Here is a 20,086-nt window from a genome sequence, read left to right as displayed (position 1 = left end):
ATATATATATATATATATATATATATATATATATATATATATATATATATATTTACTTACTTATTTATTCACTTATTTTGATGTCCATTAGTGTTTTGTGGTTTTGAGGAAATTTATGATATAAATGAAACTAGTTATTTTATTTGAACTGAGGTGTAGTTTATTGTAGTTTGTAGTCGTTATTAAGTGTAATAAAGCTCGGCATCGGGAGCGGTGTGTGAAAGCGGATGTAAAACTGATCTTTATTACAGTAAAGATCCGCCCGTGTGGTTATAATAAAATGGGTTTAATAGAGTTAAAGGGTGTTCTTTTGCAGATTCCGGAGCTGAAGCACGCGTCGGTGCGTATGAGAGACGGAGGACGAGTGGAGACCATCATCGAACACATGCGGAGAGAAGGACCTAATGCACTGCAGGTACACACACGTGTCCGTGTGGGTTTCCTCAGGGTTCTCCGGTTTCCTCCGAGAACGTGTGATGTGAACGTGTGTGTGTGTGTGTGTGTGTAGGTGATTTCTGACTTCGACATGACGCTCACTAGATTTGCTCACAACGGGACACGCTGTCCTACCTCATATGGTGAGTACACTCACACACACACACTCTCTCTCACACACACACTCACAAACACACACACACACATTCTCACACACACACACTCACACACTCACACTCACACACACACACACACACATTCTCACACACACACTCTCTCTCTCACAAACACACACACACACACACATTCTCACACACACACTCTCTCACACACACACACATACACACACTCACACACACACACACTCACACACACACACTCACACTCACTCACACACACACACTCACAAACACACACACACACACACACATTCTCACACACACACACTCACACACACTCACACACACACACTCACACACTCACACACACACACACTCGCACACACACACACACACACACACTCACTCACACACACACACACACACACACACACACACACACACACTCACACACACACTCGGCATTAATCCTAGCGCTTTACCCCTGGGGCATTTATTCTTTCCAAAATGACGACGCACAGGAAGGACCGCCTCTTCACAGGAAAGCTTGCTGATTGGTTGAAATGACGTGACGTGATGTTAATACGTTGTGTTTTTCCTCCTCAGGTATTCTACACAGCAGCGCTGTCATTAGCGAGGACTGTAAAGCCAAGGTAACCATAACAACCGTCTGTGTTCATGAGGACTGAAAGAAATACAAATCAGCAGATTGAAGTGGTATTTTATTATTTTATTTTTACGCAGATGTCGGATTTGTTTGATCTTTATTACCCTGTTGAGATCAACAACTCGATGTCGGTGGAGGAGAAAATCCCTCACATGGAGGAATGGTCAGAGATCACACCATCATTAACACCATCTTCAGTCAGTGCGTTTACATGGACAACAATAATCCACTATTAACCCGATTAAGAAAATACTCTGATTAAGAAACTACCATGTAAACAGCAATTTTTAATTACTTTAATCCGATTAAGGTGATGACGTAATGACGTGTGCCGTTAATCTAATTATGTTCTATAACATGTAAAACGGGTCCATGAAAGGCACTAAAACTGACTCGTGTAAACACCTTAATCACATTACTATCTTACTCAGAGTAAGGTCCATAATTAGATTATGCTGTCTGTCATGATTCCCCCTTGAAGCAGCGTGCTCTAAGCTCGAATGCGCGAGCACCTGCTTTTCCATTGTTGACAGTAGTGACATCTGGACACGTGTGTTTTGTTTATGTTTCTGTCATGTCTCCTCCCTGTTCTGTCATTGGCTGGGATTTCACGTGTGTCTGTATTGCCCTCAGCTGCAAGCAGTTTAGACGCTGATCATGTCCACATATATACCGCGCGCCTCCCGGCACACAACGCGGAGGATTATCGTAGGGTTAGATTAGTTCGTTTAGTAGTCATAGTCCCGGTCCATGTTTAGAGTTAGTTCACGCTGGATTATCCGCTCCCAGTTCCTCGTCATAGTTCATGTTTCTCGTTTTGTTTATCGACCCTTTTTGACCAAGTCCCTGAGGTCCAAGTCAAGTCTCCAGTCTCTGAAGTCCAAGTCAAGTCTCAAGTTCCTGATGTCACGCCCAAGTCTACTGATACGGCCAACCAAGTTCTGCTCACACCTGAGTCTACTGATACGGCCGACCAAGTTCTGCTCACGCCCAAGTCTAACGACACGGCCGACCACATTCTGCTCAAGCCCGAGTCTACCGACCCAGTCGCCCAAGTTCATCCCATGCCCAAGTCTACCGACCCGGTCGCCCAAGTTCAGCCCACGCCCAAGTCTACCGACCCGGTCGCCCAAGTTCAGCCCACGCCCAAGTCTACCGACCCGGTCGCCCAAGTTCAGCCCACGCCCAAGTCTACTGACCCGGTTGCCCAAGTTCAGCTCACGCCCGAGTCTGCTGACACAACCAGCCAAGTTCAGCTTGCAGGCTCTGCTGAGTAGGTCGCTCTGCCGAGAGCTTCGCTCAGCCTGTCTGCCCGGCTGTGGTCATCGCTCAGCCTCCCTGCTCAGCTGTGGACGTCGCTCAGTCTCCCTGTTCAGCTGAGGTCGTCGCTCAGTCCTCCTTTTCAGCTGCTCAGCCTCCCTGCCCGGCTTTGGTCGTTACTCTGCCTCCCTGTTCAGCCAGGGATGTCGCTCCGCTTCCCTGCTCCGCCAAGAACACCGTGCGGTTTCCTGGCTCTGCTTGGGACATTCAGCCCAGGGGGCCGGGCCGCCAATGAAATGGGATGACTTATGGCACTCCGGGAGGGGTGCCTTTGGGGGGGGGGGTTCTGTCATGATTTGCCCTTGAAGCAGTGTGCTCTAAGCGCGAATGCGCGAGCACCTGCTTTTCCATTGTTGACAGTAGTGACATCTGGACACGTGTGTTTTGTTTATGTTTCTGTCATGTCTCCTCCCTGTTCTGTCATTGGCTGGGATTTCACGTGTGTCTGTATTGCCCTCAGCTGCTAGCAGTTTAGACGCTGATCATGTCCACATATATACCGCGCGCCTCCCAGCACACAACGCGGAAGATTATCGTAGAGTTAGATTAGTTCGTTTAGTAGTCATAGTCACGGTCCATGTTTAGAGTTAGTTCACGCTGGATTATCTGCTCCCAGTTCCTCGTCATAGTTCATGTTTCTCGTTCTGTTTATCGACCCTGTTTTCCGTGACCACGACCTTGATTCATGTTTAACCCTGTGTATGCCTGTTTGCCGATCGCCTGACCTTCACCTGTTTTGGATTACGTTTTGGATCACGTTTTGGATTTGTCTGCCTGTCTCTCTTTTAAAATAAACAACTGTTCATACTGCACTTGCATCCGTCCTCCGCTCCGTCACGATACGTGACATTGTCCATGTAAACATAGTCATTCAGAATTATTGTTTTATCTTTTATTCATTCATTGTTAGAATTGTGACTGAGAAATCTGCGAAAACACTGAAAAGTGTGTGTGTGTGTGTGTGTGTGTGTGTGTGTGTGAGTGTGACAGGGTGTTGTGCGTGCATTTAAGGGCGATGTGATCCACACGTTTAATAAAAGAGTGGGTGCTCTACAGAACACACAGCAGTTCGTACACGATCGCAGCAACGTGCTGCTGCTGGGAGATTCGCTGGGAGACCTGGACATGGCCGACGGCGTGCAGGGCCTCCGCAACATCCTGCGCATCGGCTACCTCAACGACAAGGTGACACGCCCACAAACGCTGAAACTCGTCATGACTGAATCGCGTGTTTATAACTGTAACACGAATCGTTTATATTTTAACGTGTGAAGGTCGAGGAGAGGAGGGAGGCGTACGTCAGGTCTTACGACATCGTGCTGGAGAAGGACGAGATGCTGGACGTCCCAAATGCGATACTTAATTACATCACAGAGAAACGAGACCACGCGCCCGTCTGAAAGGTCACCCAGCCAATGGGAAACCAGCATCCCAGCCAGTGGCCAATCAGGATTAAGCTGGGGTTTGGATCATCTGTAATAGCGTGTCTTTTATTATTTTTTCCCTCAGATTTTATATTATTTTTTTATACATTTTTATAAATGGGGTGAGTTTCTCATATCTTATTATAAATATTTGAGATATTTTCGCTCGTACATTAAAACGTCCATCTCCACTCTACACTGTAATCTCGTACAGGAGATAAACTCGTATGTTATTCACAACGGAACATAGAAAACATATTAAAATGTTTAAACTGAGGAAATGGACCGTTTTAAGGGGAAAATAAGGTCACTTTGAGTTTGATGGCCGCAACACGTCTCAAAAAGTCGGGACTGGGACAATGCAAGGCTCTTTTTATACTCAATCACGTTTCTGACATGTGGCCAGTTTACCTCCAGCTGTTTCTTTCCAGTAGCACTTTACTTTTCCAGCCTTTTGTTGCCTCTCATTTGTGTAACGTAAATTATAAGAGAATTAAAATGTGTTTTTGACCTTGGATACACTAAAACATGGACCAACTGAATATTTTGCGCACAAAAAAAGAATTCTGTACCTTTTTTCAGCTGTACTTTTATTTTATTTAAATCTCATTTTAAGAACTTGCATATTGTCTTCTTTTTTATTTTGTCTGAAGAATCAGAAGCTCGTGAATGTAAAAGATGTGGCCGTGTTCTTGTTTTCCATCAATTCAGATAATCAGCGCCACCTGCTGCCTTCCAGGTGAACTGCAACTACAGTAACGTAGTTAAGTAAGAGACCACAACTAGAACATTTATTTATTTATTGATTGATTGAACTTGTTTTGCATCACAAACAAAAACCTGCACAGTTTATACAAAGGAACATTTCCCAGTTCACACCAAACAGCTTTACTACAAAATGGAAAATAAAATAATAATAAAATAACGTCTTTCACATCTTTCCATGTGTACGGAATGGAGAACGAAGGCCACATTATTTTCTTGTTTACAAAATACAAATAATACGTTTAAAAAAAACAGTGCAAGTACACTTTAGATGCGCTGATATTTTTCATTTTTAGAAAAAAAGACAAAATCCTGAGTGGTTTTCGTCTCCGAGAGGAATTGGTTTAATGCACGCACGTGTGTGTGTGTGTGTGTAAATAGAATTTCTGGCTGTATTTATAATCCAGAGACTCTCTCTCTCTCTCTCACAGCTATTTGTAGATTCGCCAGTCCGTTATGGGAGAACAGTTTGAGTATCAGAGTTCTGTGTTATGTGAGATTTGAGAAAAATTTGGAGGAGGAGCAAAAAACGGCATTACATTATTATTATTATTATTATTATTATTATTATTATTCAAGTTATGCTTTTTTCACACCGACGTGCTGATTATCGTTAGCTACGGTAGAAATATAGGTACGTCTAATATCACTGAAACCTTTTCCACTCCCGCTGAAATAATCGAAAATATTCAGCGTTAGATTATTTTAGTGCACAAACCATCTTTAAGCGTTTTTATTTTTTTTTATTGAGATGTTGGGATTGATGTCCGTCTCCTGCTACGAGTGAACAAGTCCAAAGAACTTCCTGCCTATGAGAAAAATCAGTGTGTGTGTGTGTGTGTGTCACGTTTCGTGACGTAACGGAGATAAGGCAGGATGCAATCGCAGTAGAACAGGTTTATTTAAGAGAGAGACAGGCAGACAAATCCAAAACGTGATCCACAAACGTAATCCAGTAACATGCAAAGTTCAGGCGATCGGCAAACAGGCATAAAGGGGCGAGGCAGGAATCAAGGTCGCGGTCATGGAAATACAGGGTCGAGAAACAAAACAAGAAACATGAACAATAGCGCGGGACTGGGGGCGGAGAAACCAGCGTGAACTAAACTAACTAACCGAAACATGACATGAACTATGACTATGGTTATCTATAGTCAGGACTCTAAGTGACTATAACTCATTCAATATTCCGCGCTGTGTGCTGGGAGGCGCGCGGTATTTATACAAACATACTCAGCGTCGTAATGGCTGACGGCTGAGGGCGATTCAGACACACGTGAAACAATAGCCAATGACAGAACGGGGAGGAGACATAACAGAAACATAAACCAATGCACGTGTCGAAATGTCACGATTGTCCACAAGGGGAAAGCAGGTGCTCGCGCACCTGCTCGTGCACGCGCGCTCACATGCTCCACAGCGCGCTGCTTAAAGGAGAACTCGTGACAGAACCCCCCCCCCAAGGGCACATGAAACATCCATCTCCATTGGCGGCCCCGGCCCCCTGGGCAGAATGTCCCAAGCAGAGCCTGGAGACCGCACAGCGTTCTTGGCGAAACAAAAAAGCAGAGCGACGTACACGGCAGAGCAGGAAAGCAGAGCGACCTTCTCGGCTGAACAGGGAAACAGAGCGCTGTACTCTTTAAGTGTTTTTATTTTTTATTTTATTGAGATGTTGGGATTGATGTCTGTCTCCTGCTACGAGTGAACAAGTCCAAAGTACTTCCTGCCTGTGAGAAAAATCAAAGTGTGTGTGTGTATGTGTGTGTATGTGTGTGATGTCTGAAGCCAGCCTAAATGTGCCAGATATGTTTAAAAAAAAAAAAAAATTCATGTTGACTTCGAAATAAAACAGCTGGAGACAGAGGTTCTGCCAATGGGATGTAGTTTAATAGCGTTTTAAAAGCTCCGTGTCTAGAGAAGGTCATCGTACGCGATGGTGTAGTTGGTGACGTTGGGAAGCCCGGATATCACACAGCAGCTCACCGCACCGCGGACGATATTCATGTCCTGGACGTTGAACCTGCAGGAAATCACGTTTATGACATGCGTTATGCTTTTAATCACCACTGTAGCACATTTAGCCTGGGGTCCTGAATTACTACACAGAATAATTACATGAATAATACAAATATATAATAATATACAAAATAATAATAAATAATACAAAAATAATTCAAGCACAACGCTGCTGAGTTCTGGATCGTGATTGGGTCAGAAGGTGTTGATTAGTTCTCCGTAACAGCAGCTCTGACAGTAGTGTTATCGTTTCTATAGTAACAGCTCGTTTATACACGCCACATAAACATTAAAAGGAAAGTCCATTAACATGGAAGGAGTCTCCAGTGTCGGTGCTTTGTAACAGTCTGGACAAAGGAGTTTATAATAAAAGTTTTATAATAAGTTCAAATTTAGGAATAATAAACACTTCAGGACGTGCTGTTTATAGTAAAACAGCCACCTTGGGGTGGACACCTGGTCATCGATTATTTATTTATTTTTAAATAATAGCACGTCATGTCATGTTTTCTACCTCACTTAATACCATGAGTTTAGAATTTCAAGGAAACATCACTAGACATCACTACAGTTCTGATCCTGGTCTCGATTTATATCTTAACTCCAGAACGGCAGATTTCTGGACCTGACACCATACGTCTCGTACCAGTCGTCGCTCTCTTCGTCGTAGTACTTGTAGCCGCCAACCATGTACAAGCGGCCGTCCGTCACCTGGAAGAAGAAGAAGAGGAAGAAGAAGGCGGCGTCATGGTGAAGAGGTACACGACTAATTTCATTAATTCATTCCAGTGCTTGGAGTTAGGAAGTCTGATGGATCCAGCCTCGGTAAAAGAAACGATAAATTAGTTAGCCATGTGGTGTTTGGTGCGTTACCTCGACGCCAAAGTTCCTTCGTGGGTTAAACATGGAGGCAAGCATTCTCCAGGAGTTGGTATGAGGGTTGTAGGCTTCGACGCTCTGCAGACTGTGGGCTTAATGTGCATTAATAAAAGAACATAACATAATGATGTGCATTAATAAAAGACCACAAACCGTGCTAACAGAAACACGCCTCCTTCCCATCCTTTACAGAGCGATTACAGACACTTCACTGACTCTCAGCACTGGAAGTTCTTACCGCAAACACTCGGTTGTTCAGAGCGATGATGCTCACGACACTGCTTTGGATGGGCATCGGTTCGATTCGCGTCCACTGATCGTAACGAGGTTTGAAACACTCGGCCGTGAAAAGGCACTCATTGCCGTTGAGTCCTCCACAGATGTAGATCTAAAGGAACCCCAAACCAAGAAGGTTCTGGGTGTTTCCATTTCAAGCTTTCAGGTTCCCTCAGGGACTGTAACATTTTAAATAATGTTTGTTTATTTATTTAATTGGTGCAGTCGTGTTTGGAGCAGCTCTGAGAACTTGACTGGTCTAGAAGATACTAAGGACTGACTTGTACCTTGTGTTGTACCCACTGATACCTTCATGCCCACCATGAAGCTAACTGCAGGTCATGATTATCTACAGCGCTGTGCGTTAACCGACCTCCAGGTGAACACTGATTGGTTGGCGGAGAAGAAGTCTGGAAAAGTATAACTTGGTGGTAAAGATCAGTGAAAGTGTGCACATTTCACTCTTACCTTGGCCAGTAAGGTCATAGACCGGAACTTCTAGAATTCCAGCATTCTTAGAACCAGCTCACGCCATAGTGAAGGATCTCAGAATCAACAGTAGCTTCTCTTATTTATTTATTTATTTATTATTGAGGGACATTGTTTTATATTTATTATTATTATTGCTGTACTTTTTATTTATCGGAGAGAAGCCTGTGAAATAAACCCTCTGCTTCACGTCACTAAGCTGTGGCCTCAAACTACATGATTTCATGATTAGTGTTTAATTTAAGTTTCCCAACATCAAACACAGTATATTATAATGACATTGATATTATAATAAACCCCGGAAGCACCACATTCACCTGTCTGAATACATTACACAACTTTACATCTTTTATTTTTAAAGAAAGAAAGAAAAAGAATTCTCATTGTTTTAACATACAGCACGCCATGTTTCCTCTCGCTGCAATCAGACTTAACTCTTGAAATGCAAAAGAACTAAACAAAAATAATAAAGAAATGTTATATACAATTATAGAAATGCATTACTTATAATACCTTTCCAGCATCACTCTTATATAATATGTCATCTGATTTATGTGTACTGAATATAAATATAAACTCTGAGCATCTAAATAAAATAAACAATAAAAAACAATAAAATAAAATGTCTCAAAACAGGTAATAAATGAATAAATCCAGTCATTATATCTAGAAATTAGATAATAAAAACTATTCTACAGGAGGCACATACATGAAGACAAGAAACTCACATTTAAGTGTCACACAAAAGATCGTAAATATATATATATATATATATATATATATATATATATATATATATATATATATATTTATATACAACACATTACAAGCATCTTTAAAACAATCCCTGAGGTGATCAGACGAGTGCGTCCAGTCTGTTCAGGTCATGGATGATGTCCTTTCTTCTCAGCGTGATGTAGAGATACACCCGAGTGCTCCAGAACACCAACCTGCCGTACGTTCTGCTTTTCTAGATGCGCACACAATCATTGGTGATTCATTCTTTTCATTTCATATTTCAGTAATAACACCTGGAACAATCTTGTGTTGTTGTTGTTTTTCTTCTTACCTGCTAAGACCCTGAGGGCTGAGCATCAGGAGCCAGATTCTCAAGTTCACGTTCATCACTTTGTGAAGGTGAGTCCTGCGTTTGTATGATGTTTAATGTAAAAACCGTACAAGTTAATGATGTTAATCAGTTTTTTATTCCGTGTTTAATATTACACCGTGACGTACTCACCCTGTGTTTCTGTTTACACCCACACGATCGTCCCAGCGAGTTGATGTATTCTCTAAATCTGTAATAACCAGAACAAAATGATCATATCATCTACCTAAACATCTATTTGTACATTCATGTTCCTCAACAATACTCACGTACTCTTCTCTGTTCTCCTTCCCTGTGTGTGATGGGGAAAGAAAACGTGACAGTGTTTTAGAACAGAAACTGGTCGTGTTTAGAGCATGCACAAGTACTAAACCGATCCGGCTGTAAATAATCCGAGTGTAGTGTCTGATCTAAGGGATATATTCAGAGTCAGAGTCTTTATTTCTGTTACTGATACGACAATAGAATGAGAAAAAGTACACAGAGCAGCTACATCAGATCACACACTGTGCTGTGTTTGTAGATTATACTTACAGAAAGCAGATATTTGTAAAGCAAGGCAGCACACAGCAAAGACGCATTCAGTCAGTAGGAGAACGACGCGCAGATCCACTGTACGCTGGCCAGTTTCTATTTATAATCATAATTGGAAAAGAAAAGAAATTGTAGTTCTGTATGTATATACATTAAACTAGATTGGTTTCAATAACATTTTTCTGATGACTTTAATGTCAGTAATTTCACACTAATGTTTTTACCGTGATGAGTTTTTGTAGTATTATTATTAAAATCATGGACTATAGAGTTCACTCACGCGCTTTTAAGATCAGCTCCACTAATAACACAACCGCGTTCACAAGAACCACCACCACTGAGCCAAACATGAACACAACCAAATGGGACAAACCTGTAACACAAACACATGAGGATTAGACAAAACAGTCACTTTTCTCTTTTAACTCCGTGTGTTGTTTTATAAATATAGAATAACGGTATTTTATGGCCTGAATGTAACTCGGATATATCCTGACTGAGACAGAAATATCTTCATACTTTGACAGAAAATAATGTTGTACTTACGTTGCTGTGTTCCAGTGTTTCTGGAGTCAGATTCTCGACCTGTGGTGATTAAAGTGAAATCAGTGAATTTATACGAGATCTGTGATAACAGAAAAAAAACCTGTTCCCTTCTGTGTAATGTTGGCTCAAATTTAGCCTATTACCCAAAAACACTTAAAATTCAACATAGAAGCCAATACTCACATCTACCTCTGAGCCCAGTTGGAGATAGAAAAAAATACACCAGCCGTGAGTGAGAAGAAGCAAGGGTCCAGCTTTATTGTTCCATTCCACCACACGAGATCCACACCGATGAGAATTCTCAGAAGTGATCCCTATACCCTGAGCTTAAGCTCCAGTATTTATACTGTATTTACACACTAAATAACCCAGATGTTTCAAGAAGACTATGATCTCACTACCAATAGGGTTAAAAAAGAGCTCATTTACCTTACTGTTATGTTCCAGAAAAGGGCTATTTCACTTACACATAGAATTGAAACCAGGGGTTTTAATTTACACATAAAATCAGAACCCAGGCATTTCTAATAACCCAGAAAATAAAAACCCAGAGTTTTGAATTACACAGAGAATCAGAAACCAGAGTTTTCAGTTACCTAGGGCATCAGAAACTTCGTTTTTCATTTACCTAGGGAATCGAAACCAGAGAGTTTGAATAACCCATAAAATAGAAAGTGGACAAGACTAAACAATCTAGAGTGACCTTGGTCTTACTGTTATCTCGCGGGGGGGGGGGGGGGGGGGGGAGGGCAGCTTGACTCAGCCACCCTTATAAATGGCTCCTCATGGTTCTTTCTTAAAATTAAGGCCTTCCTTGCGAGACAAGAACCCTCACCATTTGAGTCATGAGTAAGTTTACATTTTCCTGTATTTCTAGTTTATAATTTATTTTCATATTTGCACTATATTTCTTATTTTATATATATTTATACTACTTAAAAAGCGGTTTACTGTACTTCCAACTTCTTAATATCATTACAGTTCTACTGTCCTGCATATCCTACTATTCTGTTTTTTTATAGAGAGTTTCTCTATTACTATAAGATATTTTTAAAGTTATTCATGTGTGTGTATGAGAAAGAGAGAGTGTGTGTATATGTTGTGTCTACTTGCCCGCCCTTGACTGTACGAGCGTGTGTGTGTATTAGCCCTCCTCAGCTCAGCTCGTATACCTCTTTTTGACTTTTTTGACTACTACTGCTCTAAAAGATCTTTAAAGTGTAATTCCAATTTGTCAATGTCCGCCTAATCCCGCTTCTATGTGTCTAGGTGCCCGTCTTTTCTTCTTCTCCCCTTTGCTGGACGCTAGGTCTCCCTTATGTTTATTTTATGACATTTTTTATCCACAACATTTCCCCCCTCTGAGGCTATAAAGCCTCATACACTACCTTAATTAAGCGGGTATCTGTGGAGGAACTGGTTCTGCCGCACCCCATGGCCGTCCCCCGCTAGCTGTCGGAGGATTACTCTAACGAAGCCATAATCCCTGCGCCCGTCCCCGTACTCAAATGGGTCCCTTACATTAACCACTTCTACGCAACACTGATCCAAATAGGAGCTGAGGAGGTTTTGTAGACCTGGTGGGAGACGTGCTAGCGTTGTGCGCCCCGGGGTCTCATAGTAGATTGGCAGCTGGAGAATGGGCCTTAGGACCCCCCTACATCCACTTTGCGCCGGACATGTGTAGATGTACCTAGCCATAACTCTTAACCCTTAACTTACTTCTCCTTTCAACTATATATATATATATATCTTATTTCGAATCTAACTACCTTGATTATACGTTTGTTTGCCTACATCGATTATAAGTGTGATTAACTGAGTTCCCCTAATCATTCATTACTACTACTGCTGCTGTACGTATGAGTGGCCACTACAGTAACTAACTACTTGATTGGATCTACACGTCCCTATCTTTCTCAACTAGGCCTGTCAGCCCACAGTTTTGTATTTGTCGGGACCTGCAGATTCTTGCTTCCCCTCAAAAACCAAACCCCAGTCTTTCGCAGTCAGGGGTGGGCGAAAAAAACCTCCTACGAGGAAAAATTCCCACCCTGCCAGCACTACGTGCTCGACAGCACCATTATACTTTTCTGTGCCTGATTGCGTCACACTTTGTTGCACATCACATTACATGTCATGTCACATATCACAGCATTTTATAACACTCAACATAACAGTCTCTATCGGCAGTATCCCTCTGTATTCCAGTTGTCTTCGGCTCAAGCACTTTACGTACTGTAGAGAACCACCCTTTGGGGAGAGGTTAGGCTAGCACTTACACCCAGGGTATGGATCATCACATCTTCTTCTCACCCCTCAGGGTTCAGTAGATCTGCAACACAAATGCATACATAGAAAACACCAATAGGTCCCGTTTGTCTCGGATAGGCCCATTACCTTGCCACTACCTTGTACAAACGGGTCCTTGCGCCCCCTTTCCCATCAGTCCTGGCTCATGTCCCGTCTCATGTTCTCGTAGACGGTCTCGCTGGTGTCGCTGCTGTCGCTGCTCATTGTCTCCCGTCGCATGGTCTCAATCACCACCCCCCGTTGAGGCTGTAACGCCTCACCCTTAACAACATACTGGCCAGAAAAGGAGGCTGAGGACATCACCATCCGCCGTGCGCAGGGGATCACACAGCAGGCCACCAGAGCCACAAGGAGAAGGAGGACGAACAGGGACGCTCCCAAGCGGGTCAGGGCAGCAGTCCAATCTCCAGAAAGAAACCAGGAGAGCCACGGCGGGAGGCGGAGACTAGACCCAAAGCCGGAGTTAGCCGCTTGCTCCGTCTGGAGGGCCTGTAGTTGGCCCAGGACCTTGGAGAGAGCTCCCTCAGAACCAGTGTGCAAAGGGATTGCAGCACAGCACTCGGGACCAATCATTGTACAGATACCTTCCTCCGGGGCCCACATTTGGTCCAGGACAAAACGGTTCTGAGCAGCCATGAGGGAAGTGGCATGGAGCTGATCACGGACCAGTCCGAGAGCACTCAGTGAGTAGTTAATGAAGCGTTGTTCGTTGTACCACATGTAATTAATCCATGCCACGTTGCGGTTGATCTGCACGGCCGGGAGCAAAATAGACGCTACACCACTGCCAACGGCCTCCATGGCTCTGTAGCGAGCAGGAACGCCAACGGGGGTACCCCCAAAGTCAAGATGGATGGTCTCATCAGCAGCCCAGTCAGAATAGTTCGCTGCACCAGCGTCACGGACATACTGAGTCCATAGGGCCACGTCGCGGCGTGAACGGGACCGGCCGAATGATGGTTGGTCAGCCACCAACAAAACACGGGTCTTACCGTCCAACCTAACCGGGGCGCAGCATCCCTGCCATTCCGCAGGCAAAGTCTGGCGTACACGTTGGCCCCCGCAAAACCAGAAAACATCCGCAAGGGGAACAGTACCACCACTAAGATCAGGTAGGGGAATTGTCACGTTGGGGGTGCATGGGGGTGAATCACAAACAGAGGGGGTCTCAATTTGCAAATCATTAGCGAACAGGGAGACATTACATCGGGCAGACACATTTCCCACAGGATATACGCCAACAGAGGAGCAGAGGCAGATGGGAAAGAACGAGGGCAGAGACGGTTGGACGCGGACAAAAGTCGACACTTGGGTGGTTACAGGGTGAAACAGGCATGAGGAGCTTGCATTGTGCATCCACGATGGGCCAAAATCAGCAGAAAGGGCCCCAAGGAGGCACACAGTAGGACACAAAAAATCAACAGAATAGGGGGTGGTGAGGCATTCCGTGAGGTTCCCCATAGGCAGCATAAAATGGGGGGTGAGGCTACGATCATGACATACGAGACATGAGCGATCTGTCACAGATCGAGCAGTATGGGCCATCCATGCCATATACATGTTACTCTGCTCCTCCGTGAGCGAGGTGTTGGCGGTAGAGATTGAATAGTATTGTAATTTCATTAATTTATGTGCGAGCGGAGTTACCATCGGGGCAATGAGGAGAGGGTGGAGAGCCCAGGATGCGAAGGGTGACCCTGTACTATCATGGTAAGAACACGCCGTAGCCGAGCAAAGGAACGGTAGCCACAGGGGGCCAATCGTGGGCAGCTCGAAGGAGCACCTACTCGTCCGTGCCCTACCAGTAATTCTAAGATGTCCTACGCGAATCTCCACAGACCGAGCTTGGGAGAAAGTGAATGAGGCCAAATAGGGACTTCTCCCAATCAGGGACTCTTCATGGGCGAGTCTAAGGAGAGCTAACGCGCACATCGAGCTACGGGAACCTATAGTTGAGCCAGGGGCCGTCCAGGATCGAACATGCCTAATACGGGGATAGGGGGCTGTGCGGGAAGTAGCAGCCACTAGTGGGCGTAACGTATGATAGGAATCCAGGGCATTATTGAAGGTATGAATAGTCCTTTTAAACATTGGGTCATAGAAAAAGAAAAAGAGTGCTATTAGCCCTGCTGTAAAAATCACTCTACCCACATACGTGCTACTATTCTGTGGAGCTCGTCCCACCGGTCCCCTCCGGAACCGGTGGTAGGGGAGTGCGCAAGGATTCATGTGGAGACTGAAGTTCAGGAGTAAGCTCAGGTAAGTTCAACTGCGCTGCTAGAGACTGTAGCGTATCTGAGTCGATTAGGCTCAGAGGCAAAGCGGGGTCGTCAAGGTCCTGACAGAGAGTGGCAAACGTAGACAGAAAATCCTCCGTTGTTGGGGTTACAACTTCCTGTGGGCTGGTAACTACACCCGTCACTTCTACTCGGGGCGTGAGAACGGTAGGACTACTGGCATCAGACTGAGACAGTTTATCTAGTTTTTCAACAGCCCGCCGCTTAGTCTGGGCTCGAGTGCCGTAGGCAGGGCTCAGGGATGCACCCGAATCACTGTCACTATCAGTGAACACCACTGCCCCAATGGGCTTCCTTGTACTGACTAGTCTTGAGGTCGATGGTTGTTCGTCGGTAGTGTCTTGCAGTAGCGGTCCCTTACCTGGTTCGGCGCTGCTGCAGTGGTTCAAGTGATACCAGTAATTCCTCCCCTCTTCTTTCACAGCCGTGGGGGTTGCAGCAACCACGGTGAACGGTCCTTCCCGACGTCCCGCAAGGGGGCCTCTTTCTCTTGAAAACACGAATGTATACCTGGTCCCCCGGTGCCACTAGGCGCACGTCCTCCCGTACCTCGTTCTCTCCATGGACTGCCTCACGAACCTGTGAATACAAATGTCTATGGATTTTGGTGAGGGTTCGCACATAATCCTGCATTTCGTCCTCCAATTGTGCCAAAGACGGCCCTGTGTATGGACCTCGGGTGAACACCATAGGCATTGGGCGCCCAGTAAGCATTTCATGAGGAGTCAAGTGCGTCATACGATTGGTCTGTGAAAGCATCTTCATCAATGCCAGTGGTAAGGCCTGTACCCAGTTCAGGTGAGAGCTCTCGCATATTTTTGCCAGTTTATTAACTAGGGTACCGTTCACTCGTTCTACCATGCCCTGGGATTGAGGATGATATACACAGCCTAGCTTATGATCTATCCCCAAGGCAGATGCCACATTGTCAGTGACGTTATTCGTTGACGTACTTAGATAGGAATAACATTCATGAAATGTATCAGTCAGGGTTTAGACCTCATCATAGCACAGAGACAGCATTAATTAAAGTAGTAAATGACCTTCTACTGAACTACGATCAGGGTTGTGTCTCTCTGCTTGTGTTACTCGACCTTAGTGCAGCTTTTGATACTATAGATCACACTATTCTCCTTGATAGATTAGAAAATGTTGTTGGTATTAAGGGAACAGTCCTCTCCTGGCTCAGGTCTTATCTGACCGATCGTTATCAGTTCGTAGATGTAAATGGTGAATTCTCCATGCGTACTGAGGTTACTTTTGGAGTTTCACAGGGTTCTGTTTTAGGCCCACTGCTCTTAACTTTATATATGCTACCCCTAGGTCAAATTATTCGTAAACATGGAATTAGCTTCCACTGTTATGCTGATGATACACAGTTGTATGTTTCAGCGAAGCCAGAGGACAGACAGAAGCTTAGTAAAGCTGAGGATTGTGTAAAGGACATTAGACATTGGATGTTAACTAACTTCCTTCTACTTAATTCTGATAAAACAGAAATACTTTTATTAGGCCCACGTGTAGCTAGAAGTAATCTTTCTGATCACATGGTTACTCTGGATGGTCTTTCTGTTTCATCATGTGCAGCAGTTAAAGACCTTGGAGTGATTATTGACTCCAGCCTATCATTTGATGCTCATGTAGATAATATTACTAGGATAGCCTTCTTTCATCTCAGAAATATTTCTAAAATAAGAAACATATTGTCACTACATGATGCGGAAATACTAGTTCATGCATTCGTCACCTCTAGATTAGATTACTGTAATGCCTTACTGTCTGGATGTTCCAGTAGGAATATAAATAAGCTCCAGTTAGTCCAGAATGCAGCTGCTAGAGTCCTAACTAGAACTAGAAGGTACGACCATATCACACCGATATTATCAATACTGCATTGGCTCCCAGTAAAATCTCGCATTAACTATAAAATACTTTTATTAACCTATAAAGCACTAAATGGTCTCGCGCCACAATATCTAAGCGACCTTTTGGTTTTATATAATCTGCCACGCCTACTTAGATCAAAAGATGCAGGCTATTTGACGGTACCTCGAATAGTGAAGGCTACAGCAGGGGGAAGAGCTTTCTCTTATAGAGCCCCACAGTTATGGAACAGTCTTCCTATTAGTGTTCGGGACTCAGACACAGTCTCAGTGTTTAAGTCTAGGCTTAAAACGTATTTGTTTACTCAAGCCTACCCTGACTAGATTCTGTTCTACTACTTCGCAGTCATAATAATCTTTTTTCTCCTTCTCTCCTTTTGCCGAGCCCCACATGAATTTATGGAGATACTAGAGATCCAGATCCTTTCTGCCTCTGGATGGAGCTCAAATCTTCTTTAATTCCAGACTGCTGGGACTACGGCTGCTCCTAAGGCCATACAGACTTCAAATAAATCCATAATGAACTTTTTCACACTATCTGTTGTTACCCAGATGAGGATGGGTTCCCTTCTGAGTCGGGTTCCTCTCAAGGTTTCTTCCTCTTAAAACATCTTAGGGAGTTTTTCCTTGCCACCGTCGCCACTCAGTGGCTTGCTCAGTTGGGATAAATTCGCACCTTTAATATCTGTATACCATGTTGATATTTCTGTAAAGCTGCTTTGAGACAATGTCTATTGTAAAAAGCGCTATACAAATAAAATTGAATTGAATTGAATTGAAAAGTTATTCACAAAGTGGGTGCCGTTGTCCGAACTCAGAAAATCTGGAATACCGAACCGGGGAATGACCTCGCGGCATAAAAATTTAGCCGCGGCCCTCGCATCTTCCTTGGAAGTTGCAGCTGCCTCCACCCACCTGCTGAAGCGGTCTACTATTACTAGAATGTAGCGCTTCCCTTCTTTCCGGTTGTCTGCTCCCATGTCTACATAATCCATCATTATATGCCGGAACGGCCCCGTCGGCGGGGGAATATGTCCTAAAGGAGCAGTGAAGTTCTTTCGCACATTGTTCTTGATACACACTTCACATCTTTTCAACGCATAGTCCACCATACTGGCCAGAAATGGGGACCACCATTCCTGACGGATTTTTCGGATAGTTTCGGTCCTATGGGCGTGATCCAAGCCATGGGCTTCTTTGATCAAGAGCGGGAGGTAACAGGCTGGGGCTATACACAATCCTTCTATGCTGCGCCATAATCCAGTACCCGCCTCTTTTCTCGCCCCCCGTTTTATCCACGCCGATACTTCAGCCACACCTGCGGTGTTCTGCAGCTCCACCAAGTGGGCCACATTGTCTACCTGCGGATGCCGCATCGGACTTTCCCCAGGCTGAGTTAGGGCCATCATCTGCCCCGGCCCTACGGCAGCTTTCTTAGCTGCCTCATCCGCCAGTGAGTTCCCTTTAGTGATAAAGGAGTCATCGGTCCTATGTGCCCTGCATTTCACTACAGCTAATTTTGTGGGCAATGTCATAGCATATAGTAAATCTGAAATCGCTTCCCCGTGGGTCACGGCGGACCCATCTGCCCGCTGGAATCCCCTTTGAGCCCAGATTGGTCCAAACACATGGCAGACTCCATGAGCATAGGCTGAGTCCGTATATATAGTGCAACTCTCATTACGGCCCAAATTACATGCAGCTGTCAACGCCCGTAGTTCAGCTAGCTGGGCCGAGCAGGGTTGGGGGAGCGGAACACTCATCACTACCTCAAACGTCGCCGGGTTTCGTCGTGCTTCTACTACTGCCAACCCAGCCTTATTGCCCGTATCAGTACGATAACAGGAACCGTCCACAAAACTACGTATGCTTAGCATTATCAATAGGGCAGTTCTCCAAATCTGAACGCGCTTTCAAAAATATCTCTGATTCCACTACGCACTCATGGGGTACACCATCTATCGGGGTTACCAGTTTATCGGCAGGATTCACCGTGGTGCACCGTTCTATGGTGAGCTCCGGGTCTGACAGAATGGAGTCATATCCTGTTCGACGGGAGTTCGTTATCACAAAGGTCTGACTCGTTAGGAGCGCATGCAGTGCATGGGTCGTATATAATGTAACTGGGTGCCCCATGGTGATTGAGGACGCTTTCTGATATGCAAATGCGGCCGCTGCCAAAGACCGATAACAGGGGGGCATCCCTTTTTCCACGTTATCGAGAGCCGTGCTGTAATAGGCGATGGCCTGTTTTCTCATCCCTTGTTGCTGCTGAGTTAGGACGGCCGATGCGTACCCCTTTCTTTCGGATACATAGAGGTGAAACGGTTTGCTATAATCTGGGTTAGCCAATGCAGGAGCGATCATTAAGGCCATTTTAATATCTGTGAGTGCAGCTAGAGCTTCAGTTGTCCAGACGAGGGGGGCATTTGGCTGTGATTGGTCTGCTGCCTTAATCATATCCCGTAATGGTTGGACCCTTAGCGCGAACTCACATATCCATGGGTGACTGAACCCCGCCATTCCTAGAAACGCCAACATCTGTCGCACGGTGGTTGGCTGTGGGGCCTTGCGTGTGGCCTCTACATGCTTTGGCGCTATAGTACAGCTTTCTCCCTCTAACACACGACCTAGGTATTCCACTTTTTGTCTACAAAATTGCAACTTTTCTTTACTTACTTCGTGGCCATTTTCGACCAACATTCTTAGAACCTTTAGAGAGTCGTGCTGGCATTGCTCTTTGGACGCACTACAAATCAAAAGGTCGTCGACATATTGCAAGATGGTGCTACGGCACTCCAGGGCTGAGAGGTCTTGAGCCAGTACCTGATTAAATATGGATGGGCTTTCACAGTATCCCTGCGGAAGTCTAGTGTATGTGTACTGCTGCCCTTCGTATGTGAAAGCAAACAAATGCTGTGAGTCTGGGTGCAGTGGCACACTAAAAAATGCTGAGCATAAATCTATGACAGTATACCATTTGGTCCCTTCTGGAATGTTCGACAATAGGGT

The 20,086-nt window shown here is 44.6% G+C and overlaps 1 protein-coding gene and 2 long non-coding RNA genes across 11 annotated transcripts in view; 1 reads left to right on the top strand and 2 right to left on the bottom strand.

Moving 5' to 3' along the window:
- The window catches only part of LOC128617180 (uncharacterized), a 96,554-nt gene that overhangs the window by 18,694 nt on the left and 57,774 nt on the right, over positions 1-20,086 (bottom strand). Inside the window, exons 13-19 of one of the 6 annotated variants that reach the window (XM_053640218.1) lie at positions 10,582-10,620; positions 10,316-10,408; positions 10,036-10,131; positions 9,775-9,793; positions 9,634-9,691; positions 9,463-9,537; positions 9,194-9,363 (exon numbers count right to left, since the gene is read on the bottom strand). The exons of 1 other annotated variant lie outside the window; for it this stretch is intronic. In XM_053640218.1, coding sequence (XP_053496193.1) covers positions 9,466-9,537; positions 9,634-9,691; positions 9,775-9,793; positions 10,036-10,131; positions 10,316-10,408; positions 10,582-10,620 — 377 coding nt within the window. In that variant the 3' untranslated portion in view covers positions 9,194-9,363; positions 9,463-9,465. Of the gene's footprint in view, positions 1-9,193; positions 9,364-9,462; positions 9,538-9,633; positions 9,692-9,770; positions 9,794-10,035; positions 10,132-10,315; positions 10,409-10,581; positions 10,621-14,990; positions 15,771-20,086 lie in introns of those variants that run through there. 4 more of the 6 variants (XR_008387529.1, XM_053640217.1, XR_008387530.1 and 1 more) reach the window with 4 other exon arrangements.
- LOC128617203 (uncharacterized) lies at positions 6,208-9,191 on the top strand. 3 transcript variants are annotated; one of them, XR_008387538.1, is made up of 3 exons: positions 6,208-6,462; positions 7,357-7,507; positions 7,821-9,191. It is a non-coding gene; the product is annotated as an uncharacterized LOC128617203 (long non-coding RNA). The 3 variants fall into 3 exon arrangements; XR_008387539.1 differs by lacking the exon at positions 6,208-6,462 and adding an exon at positions 6,747-7,208; XR_008387537.1 differs by lacking the exon at positions 6,208-6,462 and having other exon boundaries at positions 6,747-7,507.
- Positions 6,599-8,316, bottom strand: LOC128617202 (uncharacterized). 2 transcript variants are annotated; one of them, XR_008387535.1, is made up of 4 exons: positions 8,192-8,316; positions 7,623-8,083; positions 7,396-7,460; positions 6,599-6,753 (listed from the first exon to the last, which is right to left on the bottom strand). It is a non-coding gene; the product is annotated as an uncharacterized LOC128617202 (long non-coding RNA). The 2 variants fall into 2 exon arrangements; XR_008387536.1 differs by having other exon boundaries at positions 8,208-8,274.

This window comes from Ictalurus furcatus, chromosome 13, assembly GCF_023375685.1.
Source record: "Ictalurus furcatus strain D&B chromosome 13, Billie_1.0, whole genome shotgun sequence".
Classification (NCBI taxonomy): Eukaryota; Metazoa; Chordata; class Actinopteri; order Siluriformes; family Ictaluridae; genus Ictalurus; species Ictalurus furcatus.
This window is presented reverse-complemented; position numbering and strand designations above follow the sequence as displayed.